The sequence below is a fragment of the Charadrius vociferus genome, unplaced genomic scaffold, assembly GCF_000708025.1.
Source record: "Charadrius vociferus isolate BGI_N301 unplaced genomic scaffold, ASM70802v2 scaffold744, whole genome shotgun sequence".
NCBI classification, from domain to species: domain Eukaryota; kingdom Metazoa; phylum Chordata; class Aves; order Charadriiformes; family Charadriidae; genus Charadrius; species Charadrius vociferus.
The window spans coordinates 1,239,519-1,253,059 of NW_009648252.1; the positions used below are offsets into that span (position 1 = coordinate 1,239,519).

The window sequence follows — 13,541 nt, forward strand, 5'->3', positions numbered from 1 at the left end:
ACAGCACCATGTAGGTTCCATCACTATCATAAAGGATTCTTAGAGAAGCTTTTGCATTACTGTTGATCTCAGTCAGTCCATCAGAATCAGTTGAGGAAAACCTGTTTGGGCTAAGGAAGGAAAATTTCCTGTATTTTAACAGTTCTGTAATGTTTCCCAGTTCCCATTTCCATTCTCTAAGTGGCAGTGTTTAGGGAATGTTTTGATAACTGGCCCAAACTGCTCAAGGTTTCCCAACCAGGCTTTGCCAGTGTCTCCTGGTCAGGGCAGGAGGAGCTGTGCTAGGAGCTGCATGGAGCGGTCGGAGAGAGAGCAGCAGCTCACCTCCGCACTTCCGACAGCTGATGTGTCGAAAGACATCCCCAAGACGTGTCACCCTCTCTCCGAAAAGCCAGGAACCTGGCATTTGTACACTTTCAAGTGCCTGAATTTTGAGGCCATACGACTTTCTTTGAAGGTACTTCATAAAAAGCAACATGCCTGTAAGTACTGCAATGCAAAGGCTGATGCATTAGCTTTTAAAAACGAGTATGAACAAACTTGGAATAAGTATTACAACAGCTCCATCACCTCTGTCACACATGTGGGGGCTCTTCTGCGCAGCTTTGAGGTTTGGGTGTCTGGCTTGGGAGAAGAGTGGCCCCGTCTAACTCCCGCTGTTGAATTAATCTGTGTTTACTCTTGCTTATAAATTATGTAGTAATCACTGATGTACTGATGTAGTTTGTCAGTAGTACATTTATGCTAGTCTCAAATGTATTACTTCCAGCTTCTGCAAAGTGTCATAATTTAATTGCGTTTTGGAGCAAAGTAAGAACTCACAAAATATATGCAGCTGTTTAATTTTGAGCAGTGTGGGAAATTTGGCACAAGGTACGAGCACCGTTCTTCAGTAATGACTATTATGTGTAGGAAGCCCTCACTACAGTCAAAAATAGGTTATGAAGAGGACTACAAAAGTGAAACAGTGTATGTAGAAGGTGAAAAATTAAGTCTGTCTAAAGGCTATGTTTAAATCACCACTGACGAGACTCCCAGGTAACACCACCAAGAAACTTAGTTTCAATTAGTAAAGGAGACTAATAGAAGTAATAAGACAGCTTGCAGCAGGAGTGAGTTGTGTTCAAGTGAGGAAAAGAGAAAAGAGTATAAATGCTAGTGAGTTACATACAAAACCACAGTAAGATCACCCAAAACTGAATTTGAGGAGCTTGTAACAGCTGTAAAGGCTAATAATAAAAGAGAGCTGATGAGGCTGATAGATGAGCTGCATGCAAAAGGAATGCTCAGCTCAGATGAGAAAAACTAACATGGCTATTTCCAGTGTTATTTGACCAGTTTCCACACTGGAATGTTATTAAATTTTTTCAAACAGGATATAATTCTGAGGAACAGGCTGAAATTCGACATATCAGTAGAGGAGATCCTAGAACAAATTGATATATCATACAATAATCAAATTGCAGGATGGGATGGTTTTTAAGCCCTGGGTACTATAAGAAGTCAAATATGAAGCTGCAGAACAACCAGCTAACATGTAAGTTACTGCTGAAATCAGCTATTCTCATCAGAGGAATGGAAAAAGAGTAAAAGTGATAGTCTTTGAAAGGCCTCCAGGAGTGATTCATAGTGATTCCTGTGTACCAGGAGGAAATAATATATTGGGGGGAAAGTCAGTACAGGTTTCTTGATAAAAAAGCCTTCTAGAATTCGTTGAGGGAGCCAGGGATCACATGAAAAAGAAAGATCTTGTCAGTAAGAGAGTACGTGGATTTCCAGCAAGCTGTCAACAAGCTTACCAAATGCCTTTAAAAAAGACGCTGTCATGGTATAGGAGAAGGAAGTCCCCTTATGAGTTAATAACTGGTTAAAAAGGAAAAAAGCATGTTCGTATTTTTCAGATTAAGTAAGTTGTTACTGGTGCAGTGTTACTAAGGCCTGTGCTGACATAGTTCTGAATAAAAGGGAAAAAAATTAATAGAAGCTAACAAACTTTGCTGGTTTTTTCTGACGTTATTTAGAATACTTTAATCTAAAGCTGATTATGATGAGTTGGGAGAATTATTTCATGATGCTGAATGATTGGAGGGTAAAATGACACAAGATTTGGTTCTAGTAAATGTGAAATTATGGGGAAAATAACTCACTCTGTAAACACAATGGTGGCCTCTAAATGAGCTATTACAACTCGGGAAAGAGCTTGGAGTGATTGTGAATAGTTCTCTGAGAACATCAGTTAGTGCTCAATGGCAGTCAAATACCCTCAAAGCAAATAGGATGTTAGGAATTATGAGGTGTTGAGAACAAAACAGAAAAACATGGTCATTCCACTCATTATGTGGGCCCCCATCTTGAACACTGCATGGAGTCTGGACACCATATCAAAAAGGATATGAAGAATTAAAAAAAAAAAAAGTACAGAGGAGGGTTACAAGGATGATCACAGGCATGAAATGCTTTTCAGACAAAGAAAGATTAGACAAAGATTCTTCAGCTTGGAAAATAGATGACTGAGGAAGGAATATGACAAATCTATAAAATCATGAAAGGTGTAGAGAAGATGAATAGGGAATGGTTTTACGCTTTTTTCATAATAGAGAAGCTAAGGGGCATCAAGTTTAAATTATCAGTCAGGAGATCGCTACTGAAAGAGAGGTAGTACTATTTCATATACATCCCAATTATATTGTGGAACTCATTGCCACAGCATACTACCTAGCAGACAGGAATAAATGCATTCAAAACACCCATCTGACAGTACGAAGGTGGGATGGGCGCACTGAGCGATGGTGCGTGCTTGTCAGGGTGTAAACTCTGGCTGGGGAGGCTCCAAAGTTACTGGTTGCCAAAACCAGGGAAGAATCACTGTAACCTCTCTGTTCTCATCCTGTTCCCCTGAGCCATCTGCCCGTTGTCAGAAACGGGACCCTGGGACCTTGGTCTGACCAGGATGGCTGCTTTTATGAGTATGACCTTATTACATGAAAATTTTAGAGATGAACAGGAAAACATGGTTTTTTTCTGAACTTTGTCACAGGTGATCAGAAAGTTGGTGTATTGGCTTTCGTCTTTCTGTCAGCTGACAATGAAGTAGACAGTGTAATGATGTTTGAATATATGAGACGTGTCTCGGGACTTTAAGCAGAGTGCTTTTTTTTTCCAGCATGATTTTAGTAGTGTACAGAAACGCTGTGGCTCAAAGGTTTAGGATGACACTATATCATGTTCTCTCTTTCATAATTTCAACCTCATGCGCAAAGTCCGACTTGCTGTCTTTATTTTGCTTTCTCAGGTAGCAGCTTCAGTTTTGGACACAATTGTTTGTAAATTTCTTTTCAGACATGAAAATAAGAGCAGTTTGGAAATCAGGAAAGCTCGACCATTATTTTATTACGTCAGTGTCTCTGACAAAACGTAAATCCGAACATTTTTTCCTTCACAGGGAGGCTGAGATGCATATTGCATTATTGTTACTGTTAAGTATTGTAGTTCTCCTAATGTTCAACATACACTACCGGACTTGAAAATTTAAATGAAGAGACTCATATTCAGGGAGACGGCGTTCAATTATTTCTTTTAAATTTGTCATTTTGTGCTCCGTTGAACGGGTTGTATTATGAATATAAAGAGGACTGCAATTTTTTTTATCTAGATGAAGTCTTTGTATTTCTCTAGTTTTAATGGCATAATCAGTGATTGATCTTTGCTGTTCTTAGCTGTTGAGGACAAATAGAGGGTGCTTCTGAATTAAATGCATCTTTAACAGCTTCTGGGAAGGCCTGTGATGGAAGTTTAAATAATCACTAACATATTTTATTGACGATGGCACTGTAAGGTCTCACTTTGCAGAGTCTTCTGACTTATCAGTGCTTTGCTCTTTCACTTCAATAGGTAAAACTTCATTCAGGAGTTCTACTAGACAGCCAAGAATATTTTTCTTTCAGAATCAATGGTCTCTTATCTCCACTGCATGTTCCTTTTGGCCATTTTGTTACTTACATGCAGTCAATACTTGTTTTGTAAAAATTCTACTAGTTTTAGGTGTGTTAAGTTAGTTGTGGTAGTCACCAAATGCTAATTATCTGCTTGTAGGTTGATCAGCAGTTTTCATTTTTTACAGTTTTGAGTGAAAAAGTATAAATCAGGATATTCAATATTGTGAAGACTGTAACATAAGTGAGTTAGCGAGCTTCATGTAGAGCCACATAACAGAAGACTTTCTTCTCTTGCGAAGCAAATGAGCAGTTTTCTCTCTCCACCAGCTGCTCACAATTCTCACAATCTTTTTGAGTCTTCTCGGTTTCAGTTCCATTTATTTGCCACGTTCTTTCCTCCTGTCACAAATTACACCTGTTTCACGTGTTTGTAGGCTCTAGGCTCATATTTTTTATTGTGTTTCTTAACTGCAATAAGAAAAATATTCATGGATATTTTCCCCCCTTAAAAATTCAGTGTTCAATCTGAAACTTAAAAACTTCCAATGTACAAAATAGAAGACCTCTAGAGCCTAGCTGGGTCTCGTGCATCTTGGGTTGGTAATGGCCGAGAACTGGGAATTGAGTCATAATGTTGATGTGGTAGCATGAAGGTCAGTAAGATTAGATATCAAGTATAGTTTGATCTTACCCTTTATATTGTTAGCAACTGTGTAAAATACTAACTAGTATGCTACTGAAATTTCCTGTAGACTCGTACTACTGTATTAGGGGATGGCTCGTGTGAGATAGAACTCATACAGAAAAATTAATTCACTGCCTGAAAACCTTAAGAATATCGTAATGCATGTAGAGTACATAACTCAGAAAATTCACCATAACTGCCTACATTCATAAACCTTAAGGTGTAGTTCTGCGTTGGAAAAATAAATCTGAGAAGAGGAAAATTAAACTTTAAACGGTACTTTGAAACAGTAAATCATCAGCAGAATTCAGATCGGTTTGACATTCCTAGCTACATATTATTGGAAGATTATTATTGCATGTGAATAACAATGTTGAATCAAATTGTAAAATTAAACTAATTGAAGTTCAGCGTTTTACTGAATTTCTTTGATTTGTGTTTAAATAAAAGATCAGAAATAAGTGCTCATGAGTAGGTCCAGAAGAGAAAGTGGCTAATAAATACGAATTATTTTATGCAGACTCGGTGTGTCTAGCACTGAATGGTGTTCTGCGTTGATTTGTCAATAAGGTAAGGTTGTGCACAGGAGTGACCTTTATGTGCATTCTTTAGTGAGCACTTGATCTAATGAATTACTACTGTTTGAAAATAAATTAGCTTGAAGAAAAGTTTCCAAGTGTGATTGAGGAAGAGAATGAAGTGTTGTTTTTTATGATCTTGGTAGATATTTTTAATGCTTTAAAAAATCAGACATCTTTGCAGAAGTATGAACAAGTTATATCTTCTAGTACACAGGATGCTAAGTGCTAGTATTTCCTAAATACTAAACAAAAATTAGTTTATAAATGCTAAAACTTAGAGCTAATGTATAACTTTGAAATACAAGTTCACAATGTCTTATCTTAATTCCAGTATCCTAAGTACTCAGTTTATGTGCAGAAGTCAATGGCATCTTACCAGGTACTGTCTGAGATTTAGTGTTGTCTGACTTTTTACCTAAGCCATGTTAAATTTTAAGGTGTTAGCACCGCTACTTCAGAAGCGGCAATGTGACCTGACTGTATCCCCAGTGTCACACCCGTTGTACTTACATATTCAAAACTCTTTCAATAGAAGATATTTTTTACCACGTTTTCTATTTTCACACAAAGTGTGAGAGAAGGTGAGTGCATTTCCTGGTGTAGAAAGAGGAAGCTGAGGCACGTGAGATGTGACGTCGTTTTGGAGGAAGGAAATAAGGTCTTTGGAGCGATGGCAGAGGCTGAAGAGAGACACGACTGTTCTTCCAGTTAGGAATTCCTCTTGCTCAGGTAGTCTCATTGACTTCATTAAAAGAATATTAGGTAGGACTCGCATCACAAAAAGTCTGGATGTTCACAATGAATTAATTTTTCCTAAAGAAAGGGTAATTTAAGAATACATGTCCACATAGGAGAGAAAAAATGACATAATCTAAAGGGCTGTTCCTCCTGTCTCAACGTATGGCTGATGTCCTGACGTGCTTTTTGTCGCTGCTGCGGAGCATGAGATGGTCCAGGGTTGTTACTTGGAGATGCACCGTGAGCCTGTGCAGGTGGTAGGGTGTGGAGTTCAGTAGGACGGGGCGATTTGCCTGTCCCGTTCTTCCTTCTCTACATATTCACATGGTAGAAAGGGAAGAATGAGTAGACAGAGTGTTTCTTTCTGTCCTCACAGTGTTTACACCGGCACAGTTCTTCTTCCTTGAGCCGGGCTTGCCAAACCAAGTGTAGACCTGTTTTATAGAACTTCTGTTTTCCTTGAACAAAAAGTGGTATTTTACTCTCTAGAGTAAGGGCAAAACTTGGAATTAGATTGTGGTTTTCTGAGTATCAAAGCCGGTTGTTGGTCTGTTCCTGTAGCAAAGCAGCTGAGCGCTGGCACAGGTGCAGGACTCTTAATGATGCTGTTATTTAGACCCAAACTGGATTTCTATATTTTATTAGGCCTATCCTATTAAATTTATAATAGGCAGATTTACAACACTGGTTCATATGCAGCTTATTGGCTATTTATGTTGAGGTGGCCGAGGTGGAACTCTTTAGGATTTTTTTCATATTATGGAAGACTTTTATTGTTGCTTCAGGCGTATCAGAGGTGACAAATTACTTGATTTCCCCCACGCCCACCCCGAAATTGTTCTTTTATGGACTTTCTTTTTTGCCAGTAAATTTCTGTAAACAACTGATGTTTCAAAGTTTTAGCATACTTTTTACCCCTTTTTTTGATTTAAATGTCCCTTGGATTACTGTTCTAAGCTGCGGTATGTTTTTGTGATTCTGAAGTTACGTTGCACAGACACTAGCTTTTGCTTTATTTTTAGTTAGTACTGGGCACACATTATTCCTTACAATATGGATACAAATAGCTGTTAAACGGTGGAAGTTTTTGTATCAATTAGGTGGCTAACTTTATAACTACAGATGTTCTTTTTTAAGAAAATTTATTGATGCATAAAAGTGTGTGTTGTCTGTGATTGCAGGTTGATGCGACTGAGAGTGAACCAAAGAGCTTTATATTCATGAGTGAAGACGCATTAACAAATCCTGATAAGCTGTTGGTGCTAATTCACGGTAATGGCGTTGTCAGAGCGGGTCAGTGGGCTAGGAGACTTATAATTAACGAAGATCTGGACAGTGGCACGCAGATACCGTATATAAAGAGAGCTGTTGAGGTAAGTGAAAGCGCACATATGTATGGTTGTGTGTGCTTGTGCACGCGCGCGTGTGTGTGTGTACTTCTGTATGAAGACCTCCGTGATGTTTTAATTTGTTAAACAGTGTTCAAAAGATCAATATCAGCATTTTATTTATGGTGGGAATACTCGCTTGGTTTTTTTTCAGAACTTTTTTTCTAATAGAACCGAGTTTCTCTCTTACGGTAAAGGAAATTGTAGTTGTGTGTCGTGTTGTTGTGGCGGCACTGCCATGTAGTTTAATATGGCAGCTAACGTGACAAGAGCCCTTAGCAGGCGATGAGATGCAATAGAAGGCACTACAGAAATTTGTTATGATTTGAAGTGTTTTCTTTTACATTTCATTAAATTTGTACGTATTCTCACTCAACGTCTGTTGTAATCTCATGATAACATGAGCTTTCATCATAACAGCAGGCTTTTTTGCTAGGCTTGTACTGAATTTATTAGAGGCACAGTCTTTTTCAGTTTTGCACTGAATACTGATTCATTCTGATTCACCTATCAATACTTGACAGTAAAAAACATCTACATTTTATGGACACTGTTTTGTTACATTAACATCTACGTGAGAGACAATGCACAATTTGTGTAATGTTTTTAACACGGGAACTTTGTAGGTGTAATTCATCTCTTGCATCTTGCTACCTAAATGAAACTTCCCGTTGTAAACATTAAAAAAACCTATTTAAGGCTCGCTATTTCTATTCTATTTACCAAGCTAAGCTAATGTTCTACTCTAAATACCAGTGTTGTCGCTGTGATTATTGCACGTTTTGCTAAATGAAGTTGAATTTTTTGCAGATGGCTTTGAAGTATTCAGTATAGAAAATGGTTCTCTTCGAACATGTTTTCCTTTTTTCTAATAAAAGAAAGAAAGGAAACATATTAAAACATTGGGCCATTACATTATTTTGGTTTTGTATAATTCACTAACAAAGCACCAGACTACATTTTGTGTGAAAAAGAAATCTAGTCTTGTGAAAGTGATGTTTACCACCTTATAATATTTTTGTTCACTTTAAATCAAGACTCAGAGGCAGAACAAAAAATACTTTAGGGTTATTGAGTGTAATATAGGTGTACCGTAAGTCAGTGTAGCAGGTTAATTTCTGGAGTGCAAGTTGCCAAACCTTTCCCAAGAAACCCAAAAAGGTGTACCTACTTGAATTTTCACAGCGGTGGTTACATGCCTGCATTTTTGGGTTTTTTTCTAGAGATGCTGCTGTCTTGGCTAACATGAGAGGCTGAGCATTTAAAACTGGGATACTATCCCTAAATTGAATGATAATATTTAAGAGAGTATTTCTAGTAGAGGAGAGTTACAGTCTTTTTTGTGTTTTGTTATTTTTATTTCACACAATGATTGTGCCAGTGTGACAGAGATCAGACCTCTGTTCCCTCAGATGGTTGTTATCCTTATAAACAGATTATGTATTTCTGCATTTTGAAAGCTTCTTTAAAAAAGACAGGAAAAAACCCAGAGTTTGATGAATAAATGTCTTTTAAAAAATGGAATCACATTGGGACATCAGACTTTGCGCTCTTACCTTTGACTTCCTTCTTTCCTAGCATGGTTTTTAAATTTGTCGTTCTCTGTAGTTGAGTAATTCCAGGTACTGCAAAAGCCACTCTCCCTTTTTGTGCATCTTAAAATTCTGGTAAATGAACTACATGTTTAGAACACATACTATTTGCAATTATTTTTTTTCATGCAAAATGAAGATTAAAATGTGTTGTGATTTTTCATATCCTGTAATCACCGTGGTGGGAATTGGATGTATGTCTGGTCAGATAAGGCAGTATTTTATGGAAGTCGAACCCCACTGAAGGTATTTGGAATCATTATGTTGTGCCTAAAACGAGAATGCAGATAGTTACATGCTGATATCATGTCTACTTCATGTACAGATCATATAAATTACCCTTCCAAATGCAGGAAATTATGGTAGAGTGAGTATAAGGACACCAATTTTAGTTGATAATAATAAAAATTGCATCCTTTCCTGGGTTTTCGGGTGTTCAATCCTCTAGTTGATTTAGGTACTTCTGTCTCTTAGGAAATGAAAATGACTGGTCTAGACAGAAAATGGCCTGAATGAAAATTGTGATAACTCCTCATATGATGTTGCCTGTTTGAAGTAAGGAATTATTTTCCTTGATCTTCCACTGTTTCTTCTATGAAGAGGTCTCATCCTTGAATGAAACCAGCAGACCTTATCAAAGCATAAGATTACAGTGCTGATGACAAGAGAACATAGATTTTTTTTCCTAATAAGCTATGTGAATTTGAAGTGGATAATAGTATCTAGGATTTGAAAATTCTGCCGATCTGCTGTGAGTGTGAAACACGTGCAGGTAGCTTAAAATATTTGCTGGAGACTAGGTTTTCATTTTTTAAAAAAATTAAAATGTAAAAACTAGTGCTCAAACGTCTTTTGTGCAAAAACTAGTTCAGAAATGTCACCTCTGTTTTCCTTAAAACAAAACCGAACAGACAAACAAAAAAAAACCCTCTAGGTGGGTCAAAACTGTACCTTTTTCTCTACTGCTTTTCCCTGCGGAGAATGATGAGACTACCACAAACAAGTTTCTGTTTATTTCTTGGAAAAACTGAAAACGGGGATGTAAAAGCTGAAGTTACCAGTGAGCAGTGGATCGAGCAGGATGAACTGATACTGCTCTCCTAACCAGGAAGTTAAGGGAAGAAAAGGAACTATTTCTTTCTGGTGTAACACTTTTGAGAGAAAAAAAGAAAAACAAAATCAAAAACACAACAACTTTTCTCTTAAAGCATGTATGAAATAAGGGAGCAACGTAAAGGCTTAAAATTTATCATGCTTCTAGTGACTTGGGGCTGATACGCATTGGAAAGAAAAGATCCAAGGAGAAATATCCTGGTAGGAATTTAAGTAGCTAGAAATGTGTTTTTTCTTTTCATCTGGGTGGTTCCGGTAGGTAATACTTCTCCTTCCATCTTTTATGTCAAATTCTGTTGTGTTATAGGTGTCAGGAGTAGCTTACAAGGTTTTATATGAAGAGGTAGGATTAATGTGTTAATTCAGAAGTTCAACCTTGGTTGTGTAAAAGATTTTGAAATACGAAAGAAGAAGAGAACAAACAAGTGATGAGATAGAGAACAGATTGTATGAAAAGGAGGAGGGAGAAAAGTGTATATAATGTGAGAGACAGATATGTGTAAATATATTAAAACACGGTAGGAAAAGATGTGACAATGTAAAGCAGTAAGGCAGTAAGAAAACTTAATTAAATTGTAACAGATACATATTAGAAAGATATTTAAAACAAAAAAAAAGCATGGCAACTTCCTATGAATATGGTAAGAAATGAATATTGCATAGGTTTGTTGTTTTGTTAAAACAGAACTTTTCTACTGAAATTCTCTGTGGTGGGAAGTGCTGATTTTTGACAGCAGCAGTCATCTGACGTGTCAGAGACTGAAGTTCAAGTACCTCCTCTGGGAATGAGGGACTATTCTACTTTTAATGATAATACCATACTGAAGCTATTCCACCTTTTACAAATAAATAAATGTAAACTATACAAATAAATAAACATAGATTAGAAGAGGAATTTTAATCTGTCTCTTCTACATTTTGCATCAGTGTCTCATTCACTGTCCGTAGAGTCAGGCTCTTCTCAGATCAGTTATTTAGTCATATATACAGTGAGATAAGTTATGATTTAGTCATGTATACACTGACTGAAGCAGCACCAGGAGGAGATGGTGAGAGACAGAGTTAAATTCTTTAATTCAGTGATGAGGCTGTTTACTTGGGGTGTCAACAATTAAGGATTTACATTCCTGGTTTCATTAAGGTCGTTCGGGGGCTGCCACGTTCCCTATGAGAAGCTCAGCCACCAGGCTCGGAGGGAGGAAGAGGTTATGAAGAGTCTCTGGTTCACTGCTGGGTGGTGACCACATGGATGGTAGTCTAAAGATGTGTCTGGGAGATGCAGCGGTGATACCAGTGGTACAGGGGAACAAGCAAGAAGGGGAGCAAAGGCTGGCTACTGCTCCGTGCAGTGGCGGTCCTTCTGTAGGGGTTGGAGAAGTGGATTCTGTGCTTTGAAGTCCACTGAGTGTTAGGCAAGGAGAAGCTCAAGTTGATCTACTCACAGAGGAGGGTTTTTCCTTGGGGAAACGGGAGCTCAGCTTACCTAAGTTTGGACATGGAGGAGAACTTTGGAGTACTCTTATCCTTGATACCTTTCCTCTGGGGGATGAAGAGGAGATCGGCATACTGCACGAGTACAAAGAAACTGCTGGATGCTTTCCGTGTCTTTGGAAATTCAGTATATTTGTTACCTAAGATAGCTGCGGTCCCCAGGATGCTAACAAAACTCAACCACAGCAACTGACAGTTAATTTTTTTTTAAAATTATTTTTTTTAAAGCCATCCAAGAATTGTTGCCTCGTTTCAAATTCAGCACACTTTGAGATGGCTTAGATATTTTTATTATTATTTAAAGGAGAATTAATGCTTGACATAGAGGTAGTAGCACCAGAAAAATAGCTTCTTCAAAGAACCTGGATGAGTTTTTCAGAAGAAATGCAGCAGCACCCAAGAATCTGGCCTTCCATGAACAAATGGAAATAAACCGTTTTGCTTGAGATGGGCATCAGCTGCGGAAATCTTTCTTTAACGGCTGATAAAACACTATTTTCAGCTTCAAGTTTCTCTTGTGTTTATCCTACTCTTCGTACTGCATTTTCTTAACAATTTCTGTATTTGAGAATATTTTTGGTCTGAATATTTGATATATTCACTCATATTAATGTCATTCATTTGTATAAAACCAAGAGGTTGGTAGTCTTTCCCGAGAATTTCTGAGAGTGGTTATTTTCTTCAGCATGCAGTAAGATGTCACTGGTTTTGTAACTCAAATTGAATGGAACAACAAAGTCATTCAGTGTAACAGTAGTAAATTTACCCGCTGTAACTTCTATGTTATTTGGTAATCTTACTGGTCAGTGACTGGTATGGGAACACATTCCAGTCTTTCCATTTTGTAAAAGTCAGTGAGTTTCAAAAGGAGATATTTATACATTGTTGTGAAGAAATTACGCTTTCTTTAAAGTACACCAACACGAATTTTTGAAGTACACCAACAAGAATTCTTGCTGAAAAACTTTTATATCTAACTTTTAAGCATAGAATATCTTGTTAGACAGTGTCCTCTCCATTCTAGCGGTCACACTTTAGGAATCTAAGATTTAAATACTTGTCTTACAGTTTATACATGTTTAGTATGATTTCAGTAAGACTGGGAAGCGACACTTTCTGCGGAAAAAAGGAGAGCTGGCTTTTCACTGCAATTCGAGTTCTTCGGCAGAAGACTAATATTTATGTACTTTTTATGTCTCCTAAGTATATTGCTGCTAATACTTCATTTATTTATTAATAGTCAGTTACAGTGCCAGAAAAATCATAATCTTATTTGAGCATTCTACTGTTTTACTGGAAGTAAAATTTGACTAAAACGGACAATAATGTGCTATATTGTTTTCTTTCAGATATTAATTTTCTGACTCTGGTACATGTATTTGCTTTTATTCATTCTTATAGACCATAGAAATAACATTGCCTGTAAAGTACTTCCTAGTAGAGAAAACTTGTATTTACAACTACTTTTGTGGGGATAATATTAAGAAAAGTTACATAGCTGGTCAGATGATCTTTCGAGATCTTTCTAAAAACATGAACACAAATTGCAATGGCTTACTAAATAATTTGTTATGTGTAATTGGCACAAAACACACCATACTCTGGAAATAAAATTTTAAAAGCAATACATTTAACTCCTTCTAAAGCATTTTATGAGGAAGTGATGATCTCTCAAATACTGATTTGAAACACTGATCGCCCGGCAGCTGGGAGGAAAAGTTGCACAGTTGGTTGAAAGCAGTATTAATTGATCACAGGATACGTAATAATACATAACATGCCGTATAGGGGGTCAATAATTATTAAGTTGGAAATTCAAGAAGAGGTTAAAAGCCTAGACTAATATTGAACTGACAGGGTATGTGAGCCCACACCAGCCCCCATGCCAGCAGAGGAAAACAATGAGATGACAGCTCTACTGTTTGGAGAGAGGTTGCTAACGACAGCTTATTCCTTTATGATTTCAACTCTTGACAGAAGACAGGTCTGCTTGTTGCATCATGGCAGATGTATCATTA

The 13,541-nt window shown here is 37.3% G+C and overlaps 1 protein-coding gene across 2 annotated transcripts in view; it reads left to right on the forward strand.

The window, feature by feature from the left end:
• FAM172A (family with sequence similarity 172, member A) overlaps positions 1-13,541 on the forward strand; it is a 244,126-nt gene that overhangs the window by 32,143 nt on the left and 198,442 nt on the right. The window contains exon 5 of one of the 2 annotated variants that reach the window (XM_009884330.1): positions 7,121-7,312. The exons of the other annotated variant lie outside the window; for it this stretch is intronic. Coding sequence (XP_009882632.1) covers positions 7,121-7,312 — 192 coding nt within the window. The remainder of the gene's footprint in view (positions 1-7,120; positions 7,313-13,541) is intronic. 2 annotated transcript variants of the gene reach the window in all.